At 37.5% G+C, this 27442-nt stretch overlaps 1 protein-coding gene across 1 annotated transcript in view; it reads left to right on the top strand.

Moving 5' to 3' along the window:
- Positions 1 to 13908, top strand: part of PCDH10 (protocadherin 10) — a 62345-nt gene extending 48437 nt beyond the window's left edge. The window contains exon 5 of the mRNA XM_043568457.1: positions 13409 to 13908. Coding sequence (XP_043424392.1) covers positions 13409 to 13476 — 68 coding nt within the window. The 3' untranslated portion in view covers positions 13477 to 13908. The remainder of the gene's footprint in view (positions 1 to 13408) is intronic.
- The last annotated feature ends 13534 nt before the right edge of the window (positions 13909 to 27442 follow it).

Genomic DNA, 27442 nt, shown 5'->3' with positions numbered 1-27442 from the left:
CTTCTATTCCTCGTCAGTTTGATTTGGGGGTCTTCAGCTTCTGTACAGGCCAAGATGTCAGGTAAAGCCTTCTTTAGCTGTGAGATGTGTACCTTAGACTCAGTGTCTTCTAGATTTGCAGCAGTGTCAGTGGTCAAGAAGACTCAGTAATGTTCTTTCCAGTGGGGCTCAGGTTGATGTTTCCAGAATACCCAGTCACTAAGCTTCAGACAATGACCAACAAACAGAATCTTTTGAATTGAGATCTTGGATCCCAAGACTTGGAAGTCTTCTTTAATCTGTTGATACTTAGAAATGTTAAATAATGATCGTATATAAGACACTAAATAAGACATTATTGACATATTTATTAATATATATTAATATAAGACATGAAATACTTTTGGTAACGAGTCATACTATCATGACAACAAGGGATCAGCAGAAAGTTGTATACCAATAGACATTGGTCTACTGGTGACTATCTCATGTAGAGTTAGTTTGTTTCCCGAAAGGGATCTGCGAGCAGTCAGCAAGGCCAGAGGCAATACCTTAGGTCAAGGGAGTCCAGTAGTTCCAACAAGTTTAGAGATTTTGAGTTTGAGGATCCCATTAGTTTTCTCGACCTTGCCTGATGACTGAGGATAATAAGGACAGCAATCATTCCAAGAAGTCTGCAAGATTTTCATTAAGGCTTATATGATTTATCCAGTGAAGTGGGTGCCTTGATCCCTGGAGATTGTGGAAGGTATGCCCCAAGTGGGAAACACAGTCTCTAATAATCTCTTTGCCATGGCGAGAGCATCAGCATTGTGGCAGGGGGAGGCTCCAAACCATGTGGAAAACATAAATAAAATAAGAAATACATATCAATAACCCATAATAAGTAGCAGTTGAATAAAGTCCAGCTGCCAGTGCTGAAAAGGACCAGAAGGATTAAGTCTGAGGCCTCTTGGGACAAAAATAGTTTTTCCAGTGTTATGGATCTGACAGGTTAGATGTTGGTAGTAAACTGTTTTCTCAATTGTATAGAAGTTGCTATACCAATGTCTATTCATAATTTGAGTCCTCTTAAATGCACCATGGCAGATAAAGGAGTGCAAAAATCCAAAGTTGGGGTTTACTAGGGAGCCAGGGTAAACTATCATCTTGGGTCTCCCATAGCCCCAAACTGTTTGATTTAAACCACTGTTTGCCTATCTTATTATTATTATTATTATTATTATTATTATTTTTTCTGAATCAGGAACAGACAATTACTATGTGCCAAGAACATCAGGATGACAAAAAAGTCTGACAATGAGGGTTAATTTTTTGCCGAAGCAGAATAAAGTCCACCACCTGAGCCACAACTTTTAAGATTCTGTTGCTGCTGTCTGTGCAGGAAAGTCAGCTAGGGCATTTCCTTGAGATTCAGGTTCAATCCTTTCAGTGTGGGCCTCAATATTGATGAGAGAAATTTCAGAAAGTAAAAGAATAGTTCATTTATTTCTCTGTTTTTGACTGGGGTCTCAGAGAGCATAAGAAAACCCCTTTGTTTCCATAACATCCCTCAAAACATACTGGCTGTTAGTATAAATATTAACAGTTTGTCCTTCTGATAACTGACATGGTCTGGTGAGGGCCTGGGATCTGCTTGTTGGTCTGACTTCACTTGTTGGGAAATTCCCCCTTTCAAATAGTCCTTATTGGAAAGCAAGCACCTGGTGAGCTTGGAAATGTCTTTCTTCATTTCTACAACATGACCTGTAAACATCAAGATTACATCAGGGTTAGTTAAAAGGGTGCCCTGTAAATCTGCAGTACTTAGTATCTGCTCTATCAAATGGATTTTTTCACTGGTGGTTCTAAATGTAGACTTGTTGAACTTGTAATTTCTTAGCTCGGCAGACCCGGTTCTCTAGAGCTGTCCTCGGGTTGTTCAAAATTATTTTATTTTCCGCTTTTCTCTGTTAATCAATCGCAATTTTTATTTCCTTATTTTGAAAGCTAGGGTTTTAAACTTATCAAATAAAGCAGTTCATATTAATCTGTGACTAAATGTCTCAGAGGGAGCATTTCTATTTTAAAAGAAATGTATCAATCCATGTAAAAACTTCTATTGAGAATATTGTGTAATTGAAGACAGTTTTTGTTTTGTTTCATCTTACATATTTACTTTTCTTTGAGAGCAGTTGCTAATCATTGGGTCATTGCTCAACCAGTCTGCCTGGGCGTAAGAAACATTTAATGAATGTTGCAATTATCTAATTTGGAACACAGTCACCATCCTCTTTTTCCCTTTATCATTGTGAGTGACTCTTCTTTTAATCATGAAAAAAGCGAAGAAAACAAGCGTTGGTGTGGTGAATTGCATAAGCCTGAAACTGAATTGTATCCTCATAGTGTGAGAGTGTTTATATTCTTAGCTGTGTTTCCTAATTAACAATGGAGAGAATGGCCAACTTCAAGGTTTTCTGGCAATACATTTTTCTCAAAATTGATGTGTGTGTGTGTGTGTGTGTGTGTGTGTGTGAGATGGAGAGAGGTATTAAGCAACACAAAGGAGACTCATGGAGGAATACATGAAGGGAATAATCCTATATGCAAACACACACATTCTGTGCCCATTTATTAATTAATATTTAGACTATCAGAAAACCTGGTTGATCTTCAACAAGCTACCATGGACTTTTCTGGTTTTATTTTTGTTTGTTTTAATTTTTTCTAATGTTTATTTGTTTTTCGAGAGACAGAGAGAGAAAGAGGGAGAGAGAGACTATGAGCAAGGATGGGGCAAGAGAGAGGGAGACACAGAATCGAAAGCAGACTCCAGGCTCTGAACTGTCAGCACAGAGACAAATGCGGGGCTCAAACTCACGAACCTCGAGATCACGACCTGAGCCAAAGTCGGACACTCAACCGACTGAGCCAGCCAGGTGCCCCTACCATGGGCTTTTCCACTGGTGGGCAATCAATAGTCAATTTCTTTTGACAGTCTCTGATAAGAACCCTTATTTTATACTGGGCGACAAAGACCACAAAGAGACAACACAATGTTTATAATAAAATGTACCAAGTAAAGTTGAATTAGAGAGAGAAAGTAAGAAATGTGAGGCCAAAAAGAAGGAAAGAGAATATAACAATTGTCTTCCTTCATTCTCCAGTAAGTTTTAAAAGACTGAGAAGCAGCTATGATTTTCAAAGTTCATGTGGTCGTATACATATATAAGTTAAAACAAGGAGAAAAGTAATGAAAATAAAAGATGGTTGAGTATTTCTAGTTAAAATACAATAAAGAATGAGGTAAAGTGACCTGGTATACCCTAGAAAGGAATCAAACACAGAAAGGATATATAAATTTTATTTTAAAATCTAAGAATACCAAGCTATCTCATTGGAATGCCTCTGTAGATGTTTGCTTTGTGTGCCTTGTTTCTCTGACAAGGATGTATGGATTTACATGGCAATGTGTGCAAATATTACTGGGTTCAAAGGCGTCTCAATCATCTTAAGAAAATGCATTTCCAATTATACGGACCAGTACAGGGGAGAAACTGGGAATACTGTGAACAGATCATGCAGAATCAGGTGACACTGGCATAACATTTCATAAAGCTACATGGCAAGTTTACAACACTGATTATTAGTCAAGAGTATTGCTGCTGAGGTGGGAAGAGTGTTTTCTATCGCACATCAATTGGGTGAAGTGAACAAAGTATATTAGTATTTTTATTTAAAAAAAATAACGTTTATTTATTTTTGAGACAGAGAGAGACAGAGCATGAACGGGGGAGGGGCAGAGAGAGAGGGAGACACAGAATCGGAAACAGGCTCCGAGCCATAAGCCCAGAGCCTGATGCGGGGCTCGAACTCAGGGACCGCGAGATCGTGACCTGAGTCGAAGTTGGACGCTTAACCGACTGAGCCACCCAGGCACCCCTATTAGTATTTTTAAAGTTTACATATGAAGCACAGTTTTAGTTTAAATGTAATACTTCCTTTGGCACTCTAGAAGAGTCTATTCCAGTATTAGATATAATAATAATGAAAAGATGAAAATAAATGCTGCACATAATGTAAAAGCATTACTAATTTAGATAATGTTATGAGATGATTCATAACATTAAAAACAAGAAAAAGGGGGGGCACGGGGGGCCAGTGGGTTAAGCAACTGACTCCTGATTTTGGTTCAGGTCATGATCCCAGCGTCATAAGATTAAGCTCCACCTCCGGCTCTGTGCTGAGCATGGACCCTGCCTTAGATTCTCTCTCCCTGTGCCCCTTCCTTGTTCATGCAGCTCTCTCTCTCTCTCTCTCTCTCTCTCTCTCTCTCTCTCTCTCTCAAAATAAATTAAAAAAAAAAAAAAGAGAAAAAAAAGAAATTGGGATAACAGAGATCTATTGTAAATCTTTAGCTAAGAAGCAAGTGAGCACAATTAACTTTCAGTCTGGACTAGTAAAAACGGAAGAAGAAGGACACAACTGGGAGACATTTCAGAAAACAGATTATACTTGCTCCCTGACTGATGAAGGAGAGGGACAAGTAACTATGACGGGGGTTTTGTGTGCACCTGAGTGGATCATGCTGTACTTAAATAAGGCAACATAAAAGAAAGAAAAAGCTTTGTGAGAAAGGTAATCTTATTTGTAGCAGGGTTTGCTAATTTCCTTTTATCATTCAATTTTTTGCTATGCTTGCTATCCAAGTGGAAATTGAACTGAGTTATATTTAAACATACCATAAAATTTTAGATTTTTATCCTTATATCAAAAGTAGTCTCTCTACTGTATTCTAGTTTATTCTCCATGTAGTAATATAACTAGAATCATTTAAATTATGTCTCTTAACCTGAATTTTTTCATTATGTTTATGTAGAAATAATTACATATGTAATATGTAATACATATGTAATATGTAAATTAGAAATATTTTTAAAGGTTTTCTTTTTTTCCCTTGTGCAACTTTGGCTAGTGTATATGCCAAAAGGGGTCTTGACTAATTTAAAAAGGATGCAGATTAAGTCACAAACCCTCTCACTCTTTTTGCGACTCATGCATGATACTACATAATGAAGAGGAAGATACATAAATAAAAATAAAGTTATAAGAATCATAAAATCTATTTATTTATATTTCCTTTCCATCTAAGTTCAACTAACATTTTCAGCAGATTTTTTTTTTTAATCAAAACACCTTTATGGTGCTTGACCTTTATTCATCAACTACTATCAGCAATGAATGTTATTTTCTATGCTTTATTTCTTTTTAAGTGGGTCCCACAGAATAATAGGCTTTTAGTGCAGAGCAAGTCTTTGAAAATATTCTGGTCCTTAACCTACTTATGAAGAAAATGAGACCAATATAGACCAGATGATGGCAGAGCATAACCATGAACTTAACGCCTGAACCCTATCTCTTGACTGAATTCCTCACCTGTGCCAGGCTGCATTTCTAGTCCCTGTGTCTTATTTTAACTTGAAATCCTAGAAGTAACTATATTTAAAAAATATAAAAATAAGTTATAGCATCTAGAACTCCACTTCATATTTTTAAATTTCAATGCTCCCCCTATGCCACATGCTCATTTCTAAGGATGGTTCACATGTATAAGGCACCATGAAATGTGGCCTAAGAAACTAGACAGTTTTGACTGTCCTTTTATGGTTTATATTTAGAATAAAATGTTGTTTTAACATATGCATTTTTATTCCTCTTAACAACATGCTATGTTGGCAGTGAATAAGCAAAACTAAAGTCAAACAAATATGAGTACATCTCCCAGAGAAATCCCATATAGCAACTGCCGCTTCACCAAGAATAGGTCTGAATAACTGGACTTTATAAAATCATCGTCAACTAAGTTCAACTAATTTAGTGAAATACTGAAAGAAAAAGAAGTTAGATAAAGGGTGGTTTTAGTCATCCACTATTCACCCTGTTGGAGAGGGAGAGATTTCCATCCTAGGGTTATGGGGATGGAGAACATACAACATCTGACACTGGACAGACAGATGAAATTGACAACAATTTATGAGTTATGTATTTTCACAGGCTGGGGAAGAAGGATATCACACGAAACACAGGGCGACACTACCAGGGGCCGTGAGAGGCAGGCTTTCTTTTGGTATCAAGAGGGAGGGATTCTCTCTGGTTCCTGCTGGAGGATGTGACCAGGGAGAATTAAGTGGAGCTAGCAGGGAAATGAAACCTCACTACTTAAGAATGAACTGGGCCTGGTTCCCCTGTCCAGCAGAGCTGTTCGGCTCTTTGGATCTCCCTTTCCAGAAGGGAATGAGGGAGGTAAGATTAGACCATTCAAGGCACTCTAAGATAGGCCAGATGTCAAGGCACCACATAATATTGAGCTTTAATTTTAGTCCTCATATCAAATTGACTCCCCGATGTCTTGACATCAATTTTTATCTTGGTGATGAACTGAGATTTCTAGGTAAGAGAAGTACCTCTCCAACACATGAAGTAGGCACTTGACCTGGAGGAAGAGGCAGTGTGATGAGAAAAAGAACTATTTTGAGTTGCTGTCTAAGAATTCCACAGTATGATAACCCTGCATAGACCCAGAGTCTGGACATTTAGATAAGGACCTGAGCTTAGGATTCCCATCAAAAGTTCCTGCTTTGCTTTTCCCAGGACACCTTTTAGAATAACCACTTAGAATCAAGCCAGTGAAAAGTTAGTGATCTCCACCCCAACCACCTTATAGGTGCCTACTACCCTGCTCTCTGTCTCCTTACTCGTGGCCTGGGACAGGGGACTGCCCTTTCCCTGGCTCTTTGCCCCCCACCCTGAGATTTGTAACTACTAAACCTTGTGATTTTATTTCCTTTGTGTGAGTGTATTGAAACTGTGTTATTGATCAAAATAATCCTGGGTTTTACTTCCCCAAAGTGGGAGCTCAGATGCTAAGGGAGCTATCTGCCAAACTTGTATGGGTGACTTATGCCTCCTCATTCAGCAGATCATAAACTGCATTTTTTTAATTTAATACATCAGCTACGCACCCCCCCCCAACACAGAGGGCCACATAGTGAGGTGACCTTTGAAAACATGAACTTTAGAGATCTTCCCTTTATGACCAGTAAAGGAAATTAAGGAAGCTGGTGGCATTAGTATAGAGACTGCATGTCCCCATGGCACGTGGATTGAGACTAAACCATATCTGTGGCAATCATGGGGGGTTATTTGCTCTATTTGGAATTCTTTGAAGGGGACATTAGGTATATAGAGGGCATGGAAGTTGTATTGAATGTCTTCTTCAAGAGTCCAACATTGTCTGTTTTGAGAAGTGAAATGAATGCCTTGGCCACTATCAATAATCTCTGAAATTCCAAAGGGGATGAAGAGTATACCGGCAAAGCCTTGAATTGTGGCTTTAGTACAGGTAGTGACATCTGTTACCTTGATTTATATTTTGGGTCTCTGTGAGACAAGCGGTTCCCAGAGTGCTTTACCTCAAAGGAAGCAATTCTTATGTAATACACCAAGAGTTTATGAATATGTACGTATGGAGCCATTTTCTGGCCAGGGTATGTGGTGCTAAGATGACTACCTGATGTATGGCTGACCCTTAGATCCTGTTGTTTTACAAGGACATCCTGAATAAAGAATGAAACCCAGAAACATTCCACCAAGTTCCATCATATATGAGAAGAGTGGCAATATGGCCCATAAAGTATATAAACTCCCTTTAATTTTTCAATCGGTTGCTCCTAAGGGGCTCTCCATGTGGCTAAGGGGTCTAGGAGAGGGTTGATCTCCTCTACCACCATGTCATGTGTCAAGGAACTGAGGAGAGGTGGGGCTACACCACCCTGCAGATGGGATATGTCAGAGGGTCAGATTTGACTCCAGCTTGTAGAACGGAAGGCTTGATAACTGTGCAAAGCTTGTGAGCCGTGCAAAGCACGGAGCATGTTAGCTCCACGACCCAAGGCGTAATGGTTGGCTTGGTATGGAGGAATAGATGTGCAGGGGCTGTGAGAGACCGTTTTCAGAAGAGCTCAGTGGGTGGCCAAGAACTACCACTCTAATGGTATATAGTGTAAGGCCAAGGAGAGCAGTTTCCTTTATCAGAAGTCCACGGGAAACTTACAACCTGGTGCAGACCTTCTGCATAGGGGAAGAGAAAAACCTGGCAGCCCAGCAACTCCTATAGACAGCTATCTCCTTTTCCAGAGTTGAACGATGTTCCCAAGGTCAGGGTTCACCTCTAGTAAAATCCTCCTGTCTATGGTGCTAGTCATGCAGTCAAGCCCTATGATTAGAAAGCCCTTTGGCATGCTAGTAGCCAGCAGCACTAAGACAAGCCCAGGCACATTGTCTATGGACTTTTATCTTATTTTTTTTTAATTTTTAATGTTTATTTATTTTTGAAAGAGACAGAGCACAAACAGGGGAGGGGCAGAAAATGAGGGAGACACAGAATCCAAAGCAGGCTCCAGGCTCTGAGCTATCAGCACAGACCCCAATGCCACAAACTGTGAGATCATGACCTGAGCCAAAGTCATATGCTTAACTAACTGAGACACCCAGTCATCCCTGCTAGGGCCTTTTCATTGAGAAGGCAGTTGTGCTACCTCTTCCATTGTTTGGGGAGGAACTGGTACCCAATGCTCTTTCCCCTTCCCCTTCTTCTCCTGGACTTTATAAAGTCCTTCTCCTTCCTCCTCCTCTTCTTCTTCTTCTTCTTCTTCTTCTTCTTTTTCCTCCTTTTTTTTTTTTTTTTTTCATCAGTGCCTGGTCCATGGGTTGCCAGACATGTATACCTACACTTGGAGATCAGGAAAATACTTGGGATAGCAGCACGGGAAACAGTAGCACAGGAAATGGGCAAGGTAGCTGCCATTGCCTGAGCGACTCTTATTAAGTGACTTATTAAGTGACTTAGGTCCCATGATTAATCTTCTGTAGGGTAGTGATGTCCTTCTTTTCCACGAACCACATAATGAGCCATCCCTGGAATCCCTCTGATGGTGTGCAATCACAGTAATGTCCAGATGGCTATCCAAGCAGCTAGTAATGATTCCCAAGTTAGATCCAGTGACCAGAGAGCTCTAGCTTATTCCTTGGTAAGTAGAGCTGAAGAACCAGAAGACCAGGTATGGTGCTGTGTTATCACTGCTTTTACAGGCAGAGGTCCTAGAGACACCTGCCAAATGTAGACTAAAACTGACAAAACATCATGCTGAGGTATAGGGAATTAACCACAGTTCTCTTCTTTAGAACAAGAGCATTTTGGGGTGGAAAGGGAGGGAAATACCCGCTAAAGACAACACAGGGTCCAGTAGGCTGAAGTGCAAGTCCACCAGTAACAAGCAGTTTAGTCCCAGGCAGCCTTCCCTGTATCATGAAACCATTTAGTTATCCAAGAGAAGTTAATTCAAGCTGACTGGGTCATTGTTGGATCATCTTGTTTAAGGTGTTTAACTTGCCTCCTAATCACTCCATTGGTGAGGGGAAAATTTTTGCTCCAGAGTAATGGAATTGGAGACTATGTAGCACCTGACATAGGACAGAATAGACCAACAGCAATTTGTTAGTCTCATATAATCACAACCCTGGGGTGGAAGGTGGCAGGAAGGATCCTGCACAAGGCCTCACAGGGCTGCACTCAGGAACAGAGTGAACAACCAGGGGTCATGGAGGCAGGTCTTTGTAGCATCAAGAGGGTGAGGTGCTCCCTGATTCTGATGAGATAGGATAGGCTTTTTGAATTGGCTTGTTTTGCAAGTTAGTAGGGAACTGACACCCACCTTCACCTGAGCCCTTTGGCCAGTAGGGTTGTCCTGCTAGGGAATATCATCTTTGGGAGCAGAATGGAGAGAGAAACTTGGAGTTAGGTTGTTTCAAGTCTTCCTGGTTATTCCAGATGTCAAGACAACACATATATTGGGCTTAATTTTGGTCATACTGCAAGAATGAACAGTAGGCTGTTTCAGAGGACCAAAATCCCTGAGACCCCTTGAAGGATGTAGGTCTCAGTCACTAGATTCAAACCAAATTTGTCAGATATTAAGCTTTGATTCTTTGAAACGTTTTCTATATATTTTTTTAAAGTAGAACATTTTCCAAAGTAAAACTAAACTAAACTTTTTATGAACATAGGTCCCCCACCTCCTATGGGATTCTTATGGGAGGGTCTCTTTGTCATCAAGTTCTGAAATTTCATAATATCATGTAATTTGATGTGGACCTGTTTCCATCTGAATCGCAGACACTTATTAAGTTTCTTCAATCTTTAAACCCAAGCCTTTCAAGTTTTGGATTTTTTTTTGAATTATTGCTTTCATCATTTCTTCCATTTTTTTCATCTTTTTTATCCTTTATTATTTGAATATAGAACCTCCTTTACTGACCCTACCAATATTCTTCATGTTTTCTTCCCTACTTTCTACAGTTTTTTAATCTACTTTCTCAGTGATTTTCTTATGTTTATCTTCCAACCTTCTATAGAGTTTTTAACTTCATTATTTTATTATTTTAAGTATAAAAGTTCTTCATGTTTTCCCAAAATTCTTTTTTAAGGTATTTTGAACTCTTTTCATGTATTCAATATTTTCTCTTATTCATCTGAAAATAGTGATGATAGTTTATATTTCATTTCATTTTCCCTGAATAATATCTCTTTCCAGGAATTATGGTAGGGGTTTTTTGCAGATGTCTGGTGACATTTACACTTAGCTGTGTACCCATAATTAAGAACAGTACTCTAGGGGCTCCTGGGTGGCTCAGTCTGTTGAGCTTCTGGTGATAATTTCACAGTCCTTGGGTTTGAGCCCCCCATGGGGCTTTCTGCTGTCAGCACAGAGCCCGCTTCAGATCCTTTGTCTCCCTCTCTCTCTGCCCCTCCCCTGCTCTCACTCACTCTCTTTCTCAAAAATAAATAAACTTAAAAAAAAAAAGAGTAGGAAGATAAGTTACAAACAGAGAGGGAGGCAAAACATAAGAGACTCTTAAATGCAGAGAACAAACTGAGGGTGATGGGTGTTGGGGGAGAAAGGAAAGTGGTTGATGGGCATTGAGGAGGGCACTTGTTGGGATGAGCACTGGGTGTTGTACATAAGTGATGATTCACGGGAATCTACTCCTGAAGGCAAGACTATGCTGTATGTTAGCTAACTTGACAATAAATTATCGAAAAAAAAAAACCAGTATTCAAAATTGCTGAAGGTAAAACTGGTTTGTGTGGAAAGCTTGTTGAATATGTTTGTCTATAGGGTGATCTTGCTGGATCATTTAGTTAAGGAAATCCCAGTGTAAATGTGTTCAGTATATTTTTCTTCTTAGGCTAGTTAGAGATATTCAGGGAAGTATTTTTGGGTCTTCTGCCTGGGCACATGCATTCTGAAAGTTAATTGGGGAAAGATGTCTGGAATACTCAAAATCCTAAGTTTTCTGGGTATGATGATCTCACATTAAACTGTACCTGCTGTCTTCTGCACCTCTGTTTTAACCTCCTTCGAGAATAAATCTCCTGTCTTCTAACCAGAGGGGATAATTGATCACCTACTTATGCACAGTGGATGAGGGAAACCTGGGAGTCTAATTGCCTCTAAATGACATTTTTGATCCTTCTTTTTATTTTTATATTCACTCCCACTTCAGAACTAATTTGTTCTATTAATTCCTGAGACTTTGGAATATTCTGTGGGATAAATCAGATTTTTTTTCTTTTAACTCTTAACTTTCAGCTCAAAATTAAACACTTTCAAAACTAGTAAGTCGATAACATTTTGGTGGTCCACTTCCAAACTTCCAAAATTTTGTTACGGTTGTTTTCTCACTGTTGTTGTTGGTAGTGGGTGTTTTGTTTTATTTTGTTTTGTTTTTTGTCTTTGAATTGTTCTTGTAAATTTTTCCATATAAAATGTTCTTTTCGTTTCTGTGAAGTTTTATAAAAAGTTAAGTTTCATGCATGAATTCATCCCCTCTGTCTTTTCAACTGGAACCTTAAAAATAAGCTTTGCACATAATAGCAAAGTCTGAAACAGAAAGTGATGAAGAAATCTGCTCTTAGATTATTAAGAGATGGTGTAATTCTTGCTGGAAGTACATATTTATTGGTTGCTAGGATTATATAGATTTGCTTTACATTTGGTCACATTTAAATTAATATTTAAAATTTTTTTAATGTTTATTTATTTTTGAGGGAGAGAGACAGAGTGAGAGTGGGGAGGGGCAGAGAGAGAGGGAGACGCAGAATCCGAAGCAGGCTCCAGGCTCTGAGCTGTCAGCACAGAGCCCAACGTGAGGTTCGAACTCATGAACCATGAGAACATTATCTGAGTCGAAGTCAGACTCTTAACCGATTGGGCCCCCCCAGGCCCCCCTGGGAATTCATAATTTAAATAAGATATAAATAATGCTCCCATTACATATCAATAAGTGAGATTATAAACTATGATATGGAATTTCTATTTTCCCAAACGTGACTATTACAACAACTTAGTTTTCACTTTTGGCTTGTAACAACTTTATCATTATCTCGAGATCTAACAAAATTTTAGATCAATAATGTTAAAGCCAAACGTGTCCTATGTGTTGTCGTATGTAACAGAACAGTCGACTGTCTTTAAGGTTACAGTTACATATGAAAAAAAAAATACCTGGAAACCTCATAGTGCTTTTCTCTTATTACGTTGGTTTATTCACCATATTATTCTACTTTGAATAGTGCCTGAAATTAGTGTCCAAATCGTATCAGGCAACTTGCGAGCTTTAGTACTTGAGGTCAATGTAATTACACTGTGCATGACAGAAACTAGGCCATTTGGGTATTGCCTTTGCCACCAGCAATTGGCACCTGAGTGTTAATGAGCCGGTAATGAAGAGCTGGCACAGACAGACGCATTTTACTGTTTGGGACTAGGATAACCATATGCTCCATAACTTCGGTGCTAAGTATTTCGCTAGCTCCAGAATTTACAGAATTTTGTTTGGGAGGTTTTTTTAAAAAAAATTTCCTTATGTGATGATAAAAAAAAAAAAGATTAAAAAGGGTCACTTTAAAGATTGAAGCAACTGTACTTGTGATTTTCAAGTTATGAAACATTTGAAAACTACTAAGATCATATTTGGAGAGCAAATATTTGGAAAAAATAAATTTGTGTGGTCACATTTACTTTCAGGTTAAAACCATATTCACAGGACTTCTATTTTGAAAAGTCTTTCGTAATATAAAAAAAGTGCCCAAAGCAACTTCACATGGATGTATATACACAGGGTAGGCAGCCCCTGGAATGGCCCATCGTGATTTCCATATCCTGGTATTGAACGCTTGAGTACCCCCCTTCCCTTGAAGCTTGTTGAGATACGGAACCCACTTCTATGAAACAGAATGTGGTCCTGATGTTAAGTTATGAAAAGGTTATGTTTTCCATCTTGGGAAGCTTCTTATACACGCTCTCATTCTCTTTTGGATTGCTTGCAGAGATCTGGAGGCAGCTCTGTGGTGAGACCCACGCGGCGCGAGATCAAGGCCTCTCAACAAACACATGAGTGAGCCCTGAAGCAGACTCCCTTCCCCAGGCGGCATCTTCAAAGGAGACCAGAGCTTCTGCCAACATCTGGAGTGCAGTCCCAGAAGAGACCTTAGTCAGAGACACCCAGTTAAAGTGCACTAAGAATTTTGAATCATACGAATTTGAATTTGGAATATATTGTTATGCGGCAATAGATAACTAATACAATATGGAAGTGAGAATCCTATTGTCTGCCACAGCAATATGAATTCTTGATGTTTTCTGATGTGATGTGTATAATCGAACAATATGTATAATGTACATGCATCGTTTCTTTGCCTTCCTCTCCAATTTTCTGCTCTCCTTTCTTCCTCTTCTCCTCCCTACCTCACACAAAAGTCCCCATCACTTTCTTGATTAAACTCCTATTGGCTTAAAAAAAATAAAACTGTTCTCATCAGATGAAAAATGTATTAACTTTTGTGAATTTTAGTTGTGGGAATTACTTCTAATTTTCTTCTTTGAAAGAGTTTGCTTTTCCATCGAACCCTCTGTAGGACATAGAGCCTTTTATATGCAGATTGATATAATTATGCTTTGAAATAGCTTTGAATTCCCTGTAGCTTAAACTGAGAACATGAAAGGCCAAATGTTATATCGAACTGAAGGATATAAAAGTGCACGTACATCAATCCAAAATGAGATATAGAAATGAACAGCTCTTTACACAGTGATGTCAGTTTTTGACAGATTATTGAAGGATCTTTATAACTGCCAAGACTGCTTTGGGTAGCACGAAAACTCTGCCTGGGGATAGTCTTATCAGTTTGTATTTTTTATTCTTTCAATACCAAAAGGTGAGTAGATGTTAAGTGAAACAAGAGAAATACTCTCTGACAAAAGCTTTAACTCTCTTCCCCAAAGATGACATCTGGCCCCACATGGTAAAACATAGTATGATGAGATGATGGAATCATCCACCCAATCTGTCACCCTAGAGATGGCAGCCTAGATGAGGAGGTTACATTTTCGGAAGTCGACAGAAAACCCACTTGGCAATCTTCACCTCCGTAGAGATCCAGTGACAGACACGGGTCTCTTCTGCACAGGAGGGGAGTTTATTGTGCCAGTGACAGACACATCAAGGGGATTTAAAGCGCCCACACTCTTCCTTACAGCTAGCAGGAAGATAAAAGCATAAAAGGAAACCAGTGCATTTTCTATGTTCCAAACCTGAAAATCAATACTATGTTTATTTACGAGGAGAATCTAAAAACCCTAACTTTATGTTGAAAGAGTACGCACTGCTCATTTTTAATATCCCAACCGCTTTGCGTTAAGTAAAAGTACATCTTAGAAGTGTTCTTTGGAGCAGTCATGAATAAAGATTTTTTTTTTCTGTTTAAAGGGCACATTCTTTCTTGAAATTATAATCCAAACAGAAGAATGAAATATTCATCTCATCTGGTTTTGTCAGTAAAGGGAAATATGTCTTAAAATTGAAGATGAAAATCGCCTAAACTCTGGTGTTTCTAGCTTGTGCAGAGATACTAAGAAAGTATAATTGAAATCAGAGCAAGAGGGGGGCAAAACTTTGGACAAAATAGACGCTTTGATACTAATACTGATTCAAGCAGAATTGAGAAGATGATGAATAGAGTATTTATGTGTTCAATACAGCTAGGGAATTGTACTGTGTTTGGCATTTTGCAAAGCTTACCACTGATTAATCTGCAAAATATATATGAAAGGAAATGATAACTCAAGCAGTAGTTGAGAAAAACATAATCATTAATTAGCTTTGGCGCTATAATTTAAAAAAATATATATGTGTGTGTATATATATATATATATATGACATGTAACTTAATGTATATATTAGATTAGTACCACTCTTAACTTTGATACTGTAGAAAATACACAGTGTGTAAGGATCAGCAGGATACCTCTGAAATTATTTCAAACTGGATTCTGCTAGGTCTACTGCTGAAAATCATGTGACCTAGGTAAATTTCTGAAGTTGATCTGGAGACTCAAATCAGTTCTCATATCTAAATTAAGGTCAGGAATCAAAGTTGAGTTGGGAATAATTTAAGAAAAAAACAATCCCCGGGTGCCTGGGTGGCTCAGTCCGTTAGGCGTCCTACTTTGGCTCAGGCCATGATCTCGCGGTTTGTGAGTTCAAGCCCTGCATCAGGCTCTGTGGTGACAGCTCAGAGCCTGGAGCCCGCTTCGGATTCTGTGTCTCCCTCTCTCTCTGCTCCTCTCCCGCTCCCTCAATCTCTCTCTCCTTCCCTCTCTCTCTGTCTCTCTCAAACATAAAAATAAAAAATAAACATTATTTTTTTTTAAAGAAGAAAACAATCTTCATTTTCTAGAGAGAATCTTTTATGATCAGAGTGGGGGGCATACTCATTCCATGAATTCATGTGAAACTCCTTGCTCAGTGGAAGTTCTGGATTAGCATAAAAAACAAACTAAAAAAACTCTGTCAATCCCATCTACTAAGATGGTTCTAGTTATTAGTGATGGAGAATAGTTATATTCTAAGTTATATTGGTGGGTGTTACGAATAATCTTTTCTTGATAAAGGTGATAAACGATCGCTACCATGAATTTTTTACAATTCCAAATTGTTGCACAAACCAAGGTAAACCTATAGGGCTCACATTAAAATCAAAACTATGATGCTTTTAAAGTTATAATGAAAACGAATATTTCTTAAATATTCCATCTGTGACAAGTACTGTGCTATTCATCACAACATTTGTATGAAAAAGTGATATTTTTAATCAATTTACAGATGATGAAACTATGAGAAGCATGTACACTTGATTATTTCTTAATTATAAGGCTAGTGAGTGTTGAAACTTAAAAGTAACTTCTGACATATGGACCCCTGCTATCAGCTACCTTAAATAATATGGAAAGAATGGGGCACCTGGGTGGCTGAGTCGGTTAAGTGTCTGACTTCAGATCAGGTCATGATCTCATGGTCTGTGAGTTCAAGCCCCGCATCGGGCTCTGTGCTAGCAACTCAGAGCCTAGAGCCTGCTTTAGATTCTGTATCTCCTCCCTTTCTGCCTCTCCCCTGCTTGCTCTTTCTCTCTCAAAAATAATAAACATTTTAAAAAATTAAAAAAAATAATATGGAAAGAAGAAAAAATAAAATGAGGCAATTAAGCATGTTATGTTTCATTAGAAATGCCCCAAATAGATACGTGCCAAATTTTAAATATAAACCAAGATATACATATTTCTCTCACATTTAAACCACGTATCCTTGTGGTTTAAACAAAGTGTGTATTACACGTATTAGAAATGAGGAAAAAGATGAGCAGATTTAAATTGTAGGTTGTATGCTTTTGCTACACCTTTAAATTACAATTCATACAGACTCTGTATGCATATGTGTGTGTGTGTGTGTGTGTGTGTGTGTGCAAAATGAGGTAGGAACTTCATGGTCACAATACTGGACATGAACAAAATAGTATAGAATAAAGTTCCATAGAATATGCTGCAGTAAAATGGGATTTAGAGATCTCCTTGTCTAAAATTTCCCAAAACGTGTTACATGAACTTCAGTTTCACTTCATTGAAAGTGGGGGAAAAGGGAAAAGTATAGGAATCTTGGTTTTCATTTTTTAAGATGGCAGAGAGATTCCAAGCAGGCCCTGCCCTGTCAGCATGGAACCGGATGTGGGGCTTGAACTTACAAACCTGTAAGGTCATGACCTGGGCCAAAATCAAAAGTCAGATGCTTAACCGACTGAGCCACCCAGGAGCCCCAGGAATTTTCAAGTAGACATTGCATGCTGAAAGATTTATAATTCACCTTGCCATGTTAAAAGTCTCACAGGAGTCTTACAACTTACAAAAGTCCTGTTTAATGCTTTTTAGCCAAGTATGTGCATATGTATACACACACATATAAATACAGACCTGCATGTTATACAATATATAAAATGCAATAAACATTTTACCTGATGATCTAAAAGTATATCATCCTTCAGAAATGCTGTGAAAAACAGTGTTTTTTGTTTAAAAACAAATTATTTGTAATTGATTTGCATGAAATCAAGGCTCATAAGGAACTTTTTAAGACACTGATAAATTGTATTCATTACTTATTCTTAATTAAAAGGAATCGAAAACACACTTTAATGGAGAGAGGGGAATTAATATAAGCATTGGAGGAAATGATAGGTTTTTTTTTTTTTAGCCTTTCTAATGGGAAGCCTTTCTAATATGATTTGTCTAGTTAATGTTTGATGTGTGCAATTATCAGGAATACCAGATCATGTAACTACATTTTCAAGTTTGAATAGTTGATATAGGGTAAGGATACCTAGATTTCCAATTCAAAACCCAAGGGATATCAGAATTAACATAACATTTGATAAAAATGTGGGTTTTTTTCTGAAAAATGGTTCTTAGCAAATTGGATAATCTGACAATACCTTCTATAGTTAGTTAAATTTCCTCGAATCAGGCATCACACAGTCTAGGCTTTGCAATGCCATCTCATTTCATACTATTTTCTATTCCTTCCCTGCTCAATGTTAACCCATCACTACTCTACTCAAGCCTGAACCCTAAGCCTGTCTCACCCATACATTTCAGGGGTGAGCTTGCCTCCTAATTTAGAGAAATAGTTTGGCCATCAGAAAGGATCCTGTAACTTCTTCTAAACGTCTCATAGTCTCAACATCATCTGCATCCATCTTTACGTCTTAAAAGGAAAATTTTTGTCACTGTTTGTCTTTGTCAAGACTTGTAAGTGACAGAATGTCAACCTACACTGACTTAAGAGGAAAGGAGTACTTTGGCTCAGGTAACTGAAAGGTCTATGCATGGGTGTATTCAAGGATCCAAGTGAGAAACAAGACTAAGTCTTAAATTTAAGGTTGATCCATTCCCTTGCGATTTTAATCCCATTTCTTCTTGCTTGCTCTTTGGACATCTTTCTCCATCAATTATCTCTTCCTTTCTTTCCTCCTCTCCAGTAACATTTCATGTTTGTCTCTCGGTATATAAACATGTCCAAGCTACCCTAACTTAAAAATACACACTTACACAACATCTGGATTGATATATGTGTGGTTTCTCACTTTCTCTCTGTATATCCTAGCTCAACCACTCAGATGTCCCTGCACCTCAAACCCTCATGTTTCTCATGCCGATTTCTCAAACTCAACACACCAGAAAATTAAAGCCTCGCTGTGGACCCTACAGAATTTGTCCTGGTACTGCTGATTTACCTCTGCCACAAAAGTGATCAAGGTACTCTCCAAAGCTAGAGCCAAACACTATTTAGTCTCTGAGAATCCTTGCTTTTCAGCTCTTCTGTTCACACTTAACAGATTTTCTGGATTCACTTCCAACTTAAATGAGCCAAGGCCTCCTCTTACTAAAGGAATGACAGGCATAAGTTGCTTTATTGCCCTTCACAGATAAGTAAATTTTTTATAAATTGAAGATTTGTGGCAAAGGACTCCATCAAGTCTTGGGGTCCCATTTTTCTTATGGCATTTATTCACTTCATGTCTTTGTGTCACATTTTAGTAATTCTCCCAATATTTCCAAATTTTTATAGTTTCTATTTATTTTGGGAGAGAGAGAGTGCATGAGGATGGGGCAGAGAGAGAGAGAGAGAGAGGAAGAAAGAGAACCTCAAGTAGGCTCTGTTACTGTCAGCACAGCGCCCAATGCAGGGCGCCATCTCTTGAACTGCGAGATCATGACCTGAGCAGAAATCAAGAGCCAGACGCTTAACTGACTGAGCCACCCAGGTGCCCTCCAAACATTTTTGTTATTATTGTATTTGTCACGGTGATATGTAATCAGTGATTTTTCTGTGTGTGTGATCAGTAATTTTTGAGGCTACGATTTTGAGGCACTATTGACAATACCCAGATAAAACAGAAAATTGAGTCAATAAATATGTGTTCTCACTGACCTACCCACTGGTAATTCCCCCACCCCTCTCCCTCTCCCTATTCCCTGAAATACTGAAATTAGGCCAATTATTAACCCTATAATAGTCGCTGAGTGTTCAAGTGAAAGGAAGAGTCACATGGTTTTCACGTTAAACCATAGCTAAAATGATTAAGTTTAGTGAGAAGGCCTATTGAAAACGGAGATGGGCCAAAAGCTAAGCCTCCTGTGCCAAACGGTTACCCAGAATGTGAATACAAAGAAAAGGTTCCTGAAGGAAATTAAAAGTGCTTCTCCAATGAACGCATGAATTATAAGAAAGCAAAACAGCCTTATTGCTGACTATGGAGAAAGTTTCAGCGGTCTGAATAGAAGATCAAACCAGCCACAACATTTCCTCTAACCGAAGCCTAATCCAGAGCAAGGCCCTAACTCTTTTAACTCTATGAAGGCTGAGAGGGGTGAGGAAGCTGCAGAAGAACAGTAGAAGCTAGTAGAGATTGGTTTATGAGGTGTAAGAAAAGAAACTATCTCCACAGCATAAAAGTGCGAGGTAAGCGGCTGATAGAGAAGCTACAGCAAGTTGTCTAGAAGATCTAGATAAGATAAATAAGAAGGATGACTAGTTAAACAACAGATTTTCTGTGTAGATGAAACATCCTTCTATTGGAAGAAGATACCACCTCGGCCTTCATAGCTAGAAGGGAGAAGTCAATACCTGGTTTCAAAGCATTAAAGGATAGGGTGAATCTCTTGCGAGGGGTTAATGCAGATGGTGTCTTAAATGGAAGCCAATGCGCATTTATCATTCTGGAAATCCTAGTGCCCTTCAGAATTATGCTAAACCTACTCTGTCTGTGCTCTGTCAACGGAATAACAAAGCCTGGATGACAGCACATCTTTTTATAAGATGGTTTACGGAATATTTTCAGTCTCTGCTGAAATCTACTGCTCAGAAAAAAAAAAAAAGATTCCTTTCAAAATATGACTGCTCATTGGAAATGGGTCTGATTATCCAAGAGCTCTGATGGAGAGGTATATAACAAGATTCATGCAATGCAACGTCTATTCTATAGCTCATGGACGAAGGAGTAATTTCTACTCTCAAGTCTTATGATTTAAGAAATATATTTCATTAGGACATAACTGCCAGAGATAGTAATTCCTTTGATGGATCTGGATGAAGTAAATCGAAAAAGTCTTCGAACAGGGATTCTAGATGCCACAAGGAACACTAATGATTCATGGGAAGAGGTCAAAATATCAACATCAACAGTTTGAAAGAAGTGGATTCTAGCCCTCATGGATGACGTTGAGGAGTTCGAGACTTCGGTGGGAAAAGTAAGAACAGGTGTCGTGGAAATAGCAGAAGCACTAGAATCAGAAAGTGGCTCCTTGACGGAAACCACTAGTGGTGAAGATGATGTGAAGGTTGTTGAAACGACAGCAAAGGATTTAGAATACTGTATAAACTTCATTGATAAAGCAACAGCAAGCTTTGAGAGGACTGACTGCAATTTTGAAGAAGTTTCTGCAGGTAAAATGCTATCAAATAGAAATCATTCATGAAGGAAAGAATCAGTAGATGCAGCAAACCTCACTGTTGTCTTATTTTCAGAAATTGCCACATTTTCAGAATTGCCAACCTTTCAGCAAGCACCATCCTGTTCAGTCAGCAGCCATCAACAGCGAAGCAAGACCCTTCACCAACAGAAAGATTGTGGCTTGCTGAAAGCCCAGATGAGAGTAATTTTTAGTGATAAAGTATTCTTAAATTAAGGTAGGTACCTGTTTAGACATAATGCTATCATACACTTAATCGATTATAATACAGTGCAAACATAACTTTTTATATAAACTGGGAAAACAAAAAAATTCACTCGACCTGATTTATTTCAGTATTGGTTTTATTCCTATGGTGTGGAACTGAACCCACAGTATCTCTGAGGTATACCTGGAGCCTGCTTCTGCTTCTGTGTCTCCTTCTCTCTCTGCCCCTAACCCACAAACATTCTGTCTCTGTCTCTCTCAAAAATAAATAAACATTAAAAAAAAAAAAAGCTACAGCAACTTATCCAGAAACTATTGGCAGTTCCCTTTTGTCTATTTTATGTTTAAGATACCAAAGAATATTTCAAAATATTTTTACCTCTAAAATATTTTAACACCATTGACTTACTGGATAAAACATAAACAACTTCAGTGCATATTCTGACCAGTGAGTCAACCTTTCTTTTCCCTAACTTTGCGTCACATTTTTCAGTCTAGGAACCCTGAGTTGTATTTCTTAGTTGAACAAACCTCCCTCAATCTCTTTGCCCTGGGCATTTGATATTCATTTTGTGTGGAACAGTCTCAGTCACTTTTTCTAAGAAACCCCAATTCATTCTTCACTCCTTAATCATTCAAATGCTGATTATTCTGTGACATCTTTGCTCTAGATAAATGTCTACCCTTCTTTTACTTGATTCTGTTCCACTTCTCCTAGAAGTAACTTGAAAATAAATCGAAGAATGACTTTTGCCACTATGTTGTTTATAATCTAGATATATCTGAGAGTCACATGCAAAATGCTTAATAATGAGGAAGACAATTTACAAGCATTGTCTAAGTAAGATATGTTATGAAGTGGGGCGCCTGGGTGGCTCAGTTGGTTAAGCATACAATTTTGGCTCAGGTCATGATCTCACAGTTCGTGGGTTTGGGCCCCATGTTGGGCTCTGTGCTGACAGCTCAGAGACTGGAGCCTGCTTCAGATTCTGTGTCTCCCTCTTTCTCTGTCCCTCCCCTGCCCGCTCTCTGTCTCTCCCTCAAAATAAATAAACATTTAAAAAAAAGATATGTTATGAAGTGAGAAATTATGGAGTAAGTCTATGTAGAGTTTACTGGGGATGATTTATTTATACAGATTAGTTTTAGAGATTACAGAAAACAAAGGAAAGTATACTATGTGTGACTAGTTTATCTCTATTATCACTTATTAGTAATAAGCTGTATGTATGCTCTTTATAAATCTTGTATTATAGTAAAGACCGCTTTAATTATTTAATTAATTAATTAATTAAATTATTTGAGAGAGAGAGCACAAGTGGGGGAAAGGGGCAGAGGGAGAGAGAGAGAGAGAGAGAGAGATAGAGAATCTTAAGCAGGCTTCATGCTGAGCGTGGAGCCCAACGTGGGGCTCAATCCTACGATCCTTGGATCATGATCTAAGCCGAAATCAGATCAGGTGCTCACCCGACTGAGCTACCCAAGTGCTCCAATTTTGTTAATGTAATGTTTATACATTAAAGCAATATGTTGAAAAAGTGACCATTTTAATATAACAGCCATAGATTTTAAATTGTTTATGAATAGTTAGTATTATTATTGCTGTATATATAAGTTACCATCTTATCTGTACATTGTCAGTGAAGTACAGACTAGACTTTTTAGAACATTGAAATAAAAGGCATTTTGAGTTTTCTTAACCATGTTCATCAAAACTATTTGGGAAAGATTTTTCTATTTCCAGCGTTTGGCTTAGCAGTAATGATATCAATATCAGGAACTATAAAGAATTAATTTTTATCATCCTAGGAGTTTGGCACTTTGTCCAATATTTAGTATACTTTAAATATTTATTCTGAGTTAAAAGCCTTTATGAATGAAGCAGTTCAATTCAGGTGATGATCTGCATTAATCTGAGAAGTAACGTGACTTTTTTCATAGAATGTTATAAAAGCAGAGAAAGTTTATTTTGGCAACAGAAGGAATATCTGGATAGGTTTCCAACTCTTTGAAACTGTATCTCCATGGTGTGACTTAATTGCCTTTAGCGAAATGATATGAGTTCTTTGAATAACTGTTTCCTTTAATTTTACAGACACAATTATATTTACAGTTGACCCTGAACAACTTGGGTTTGAACAGCAGGTCCACTTATACGTGGATTTTTAAAAATAAACACAGTATAGTACTGTAAATGTGTTTTTTATTCTTTATGATTTTCTTAACATTTCTTTGTCTCCAGCTTACTTCATTATACGAATGCAGTATAAAAACATAAAACATACAAAATACGTGTTAATCAACTTTTTGTGTTATCAGTAAGGTTTCTGGCCAACAGTAGGCTATTAGTAGTTAAGTTTTTAGGGAGTCAAAAGTTGCATGTGGATTTTCAATTGTGTAGGAGTTCGGTCCCTCTACCCCCACGTTATTTAAAAGTCAATTGCCAACTGTACATATAATAGTTTTCAAAGAATGTTCATTATCTATTTTTATTTTTTTGTTTTATTTTAGTGTTTACAAAAACAAAATATATGAAATATTTGCCATTTTTTCTTATGGAATCTGTTTTATCATTTTAGTTTTATCTTTTTTTAAATTGTTTATTGTTTATTATTATTATTATTATTATTTTAGAGAGACATAGAGAGAACAAGCAGGGAAGGGGCAGAGAGACAGGGAGACACAGAATCGGAAGCAGGCTCCAAGCTCTGAGTGCTCAGGACAGAGCCCAACGTGGGGCTCGAACTCACGGACCACGAGATCATGACCTAAGCTGTAGTCGGCCGCCCAACCGACTGAGCCACCCAGGTGCCCCAGTTTTATCTTATTTTTTGACATTTATTTATTTAATACAATGTCATTTTTTAATAAATACAATTATTTCATTTAATCATAGAGAAAAAATGGCTTCAAGAAGGAATTCCTGTAGGTCTGTTTTTTTTTTTTTTTTTCTTTAAGGCAGAGGAGAAGCTTGAAGAGACACAATATCTTTAGTTGTAGAAGTAGAGGGGTCAGTAAATCCGCATTGTGTTCAGTTGATAAAAATGATAGTTGGGGAAGGCAAGTAGTAGCAACATCTCCGAATTGCCATGGGGGGAGGGAGAACGATATTTCATACTGAAGGAGGTTTCTACCATTCACTCACTGAGATCTTTTAGAAAAATCTCTGTTCAATGTTTGGTTCTGCCACTTTCTATTGGTGTAATAGTGGGTAATTTCAATGATTCTCAGAGCCTACTTGGGTAAATTTGAGTTTGTAATATCTTTCCCCAAACACTGTTACATGGACAAACTATAAAGTGGCAGTAATTGGTAGATTTTTTTTTTCGTTGCTATGGTGTTAATGGTGACAAGGATAATTTTCAAGTGAGCCGCCCTACCAGCCCTGGGCTAAGATCATGGGATTCATTGATGGGTGAGGCAGCTTTGGCAGTTCAGAACATCATATCCAAATGTTCCGTTGCTTGCATGAGTATTCCATGATCATGAAAAATATTATGATGCAAACTGGCTAAGCTTGTCCAAATTGTCTTCATCTGGTCTGAAGGTTTCATCTTCTCTTCATTTCAGATGGAGCAGAATAATATCCTTTTTTCCTAGAAATAAACACTTAGATAAGCTTAGAGGACATCCAAAGAGGAGTTGTATTCCTTCATTTGGTCTTCAAGTATATCTTACGTACCAGACTCTGTTTAAAGGCAATCACAAATGAGGTTTACAGAGTCTCTGAACTGTAACTGAGGCAGAATGGCATCAAAATTTTCATCTATGAAGATAAGAATAAGGTCAACATCCCCAAGTTATTGTAAAGTAAATTGCAATTGACAATAAGAAAGATTGTAAAAGATAGCCAAAGGTATCTTAAAATTCCCAGGAATTTTATTTGCCTTTAAACTTTGCTCAAAAACTTGTTTAATCTACAACTAGTTAGCTATACCTTATAACTCATACATATTTAAGGACTCCTCAATAATCATGATACTAACATTTGTTGTACATTAACTATATCCCAGTCACTGTGTTAATCAATTTACATCACACTTAATTTTTGCACCACATACTATTGGTCAAAGTACATTGGAAAGAAAGAAATCCTCTCTAGCTATTTTAAGCAGGAGGGAATTTATTACAGATTGTTAAGTGTCTCACATAATCCTAAGTAGAGTTAAGGAAAAGAGATCTTTGGGTGAGAATTTAGGAACCCCTTTTAATGCGACATTGCAAGAGCAAGTTTGTAAGAGAAACACTGTCTTGTCCGTGATCAGCAGGTGTATCAATTCTGTCACTGCCATAGTCAGGAAAATGCCGTTATCAAGAAACCACCACTGCTTTGGAGTAAGAAGCTTTAATGAGCAAAAAGTTCTCTAAACTATATAAACGAATGAACATATCATTTTGTTTACAATATACATGTAAGCATACAGCCACTAGGAAGAATCTATCTTCTGTATAGTCAAGGATAGTGTGCTCAGTAGCATTATTTCCTAATAACTATGGAATATGTTTTTTGAGCATATTCTCTGGTTTGAGGTTTGCTGTGAGCTCCATAGTAGACAAACCATTCTTCAAGTCTGAAATCAAATCTGAAATGAAGCAAAACACGAGTACCCCAATGAAATTTTTATTAAATTATATGGGCTACAAATGCTGACTTTATTTTCCCATCAAAGCAAGTTAAATATCAATGGTAATTGATCTACGGACTTAAAATGCCAAAAGAAACCTCTGATAATGATAAATTCATTGATTCCTTTAATAGTTAACTTAGGTTGTTCCGAGGCATTTTTTTTTTTGAGAGTCTATTTGACTTTTATGTATTTGTATATTACAGATAACTTAAGCCATCAATGTCATTTGATTCACAGAATTTAAACAATACAACTTTGATATTTCATTACTTGCTATAAAAATATCCTGGGCCATCTAATGAATTGTAGACCAAATTATGTGTTTAATAAGGAAGACTACTGAAATCTTTCATGCAAATCTGGTATTATATTTGTCATTCCATATCTCTTTCTTTATTATCAGACATTGCATTAGGCTACATGTTCTTGGCTAACAAATATGAAACATGATGGAATATATAATACAAGGCCAACCTGAATATGTACGAAGATTGAAGAAAGAAATAGAGCTGCCAAATGCAGATTGATAAAATTAATATTCTTCATTTAGTGAATATTATTAGAAAATTACCAAAGATTTTTGTAGGGGAAACATATTAAAATGTTTACATTATATAGTATGCTGGATTTCCTGTGAAATATATGTAAATATATCTCTATTATATAGCTCTCTACTCTGCCTTCCAGGCTTTCTGTCTCCTTTCATCCAGGGCCCACTGTTCTCTGTGAGTATACCTTTCCTGGATCTTTCTGATGAAGATACAGATTTAGTTTGTGATTTTCCGTGTCCTATTGTAATTAACTCTCTGTAGTAGGTTTTAGGATAGCAAGGTCTGCTTTCACTGCAACATTTTTTTTTCCTTGTTAAAATTGTAAGAAAGTTTCAGAGGGTTAAGGTTAACATTTAAGAGTAAAGAATTGTATAATCCACAGCTTTAGAATTTCACCCATTTATGTTGCACAACTAATACACACACACACACACACACACACACACACACACATATATATATACATACACATATATACCACACACATGCCTACATACCCTTCCTTTGCATCATACATAAAAATCAATTGTAGATTGATGTCATATTGTAGAAGAAAATATCATGCAGTATCTTTGTGACTTTGAAGTAGATAAGATTTTTTAAACAGACCTAATGAGAAGTGAAAATAATTTGGACTGCATTAAAAATAAGAATGTCTACCTTCAATTCACACTCGACACAGAGTGAAAAAACAACCCATACAACGGAGAAGATTTTACAGTACGTGTATTCAAATAAAAGACTTTTAAATAAATTAAGAACTCTTACAAAGTAATAGTGAAAACACATAAATCCAGTGGAAATATGGGTAAAAGATTTCAACAGATATTTAACAAAAGAAAAAATCCAAATAACCAAAATGCAGTAAACATACAAATGGTGCTAACTGTGTTGGTCATCAAACAAATGCAAATCAAGACCACCATGGGATACATTACACATTCACTGCAATGGCTAAAATGAAAAACAGATAATACAAATTTGGGGGCAAGATTCAGAGCAATGGGGATTCTCATACAGTATGGAAATATGGGCAATATTTGCTAAAGAACATAAACATATTTTAAGATCCTGCTCTATTTGTAGTAAACATATACTCAGACATACAAATACACAA

This window comes from Prionailurus bengalensis, chromosome B1 (assembly GCF_016509475.1).
Source record: "Prionailurus bengalensis isolate Pbe53 chromosome B1, Fcat_Pben_1.1_paternal_pri, whole genome shotgun sequence".
In the NCBI taxonomy this organism is placed as follows: domain Eukaryota; kingdom Metazoa; phylum Chordata; class Mammalia; order Carnivora; family Felidae; genus Prionailurus; species Prionailurus bengalensis.
This window is presented reverse-complemented; position numbering and strand designations above follow the sequence as displayed.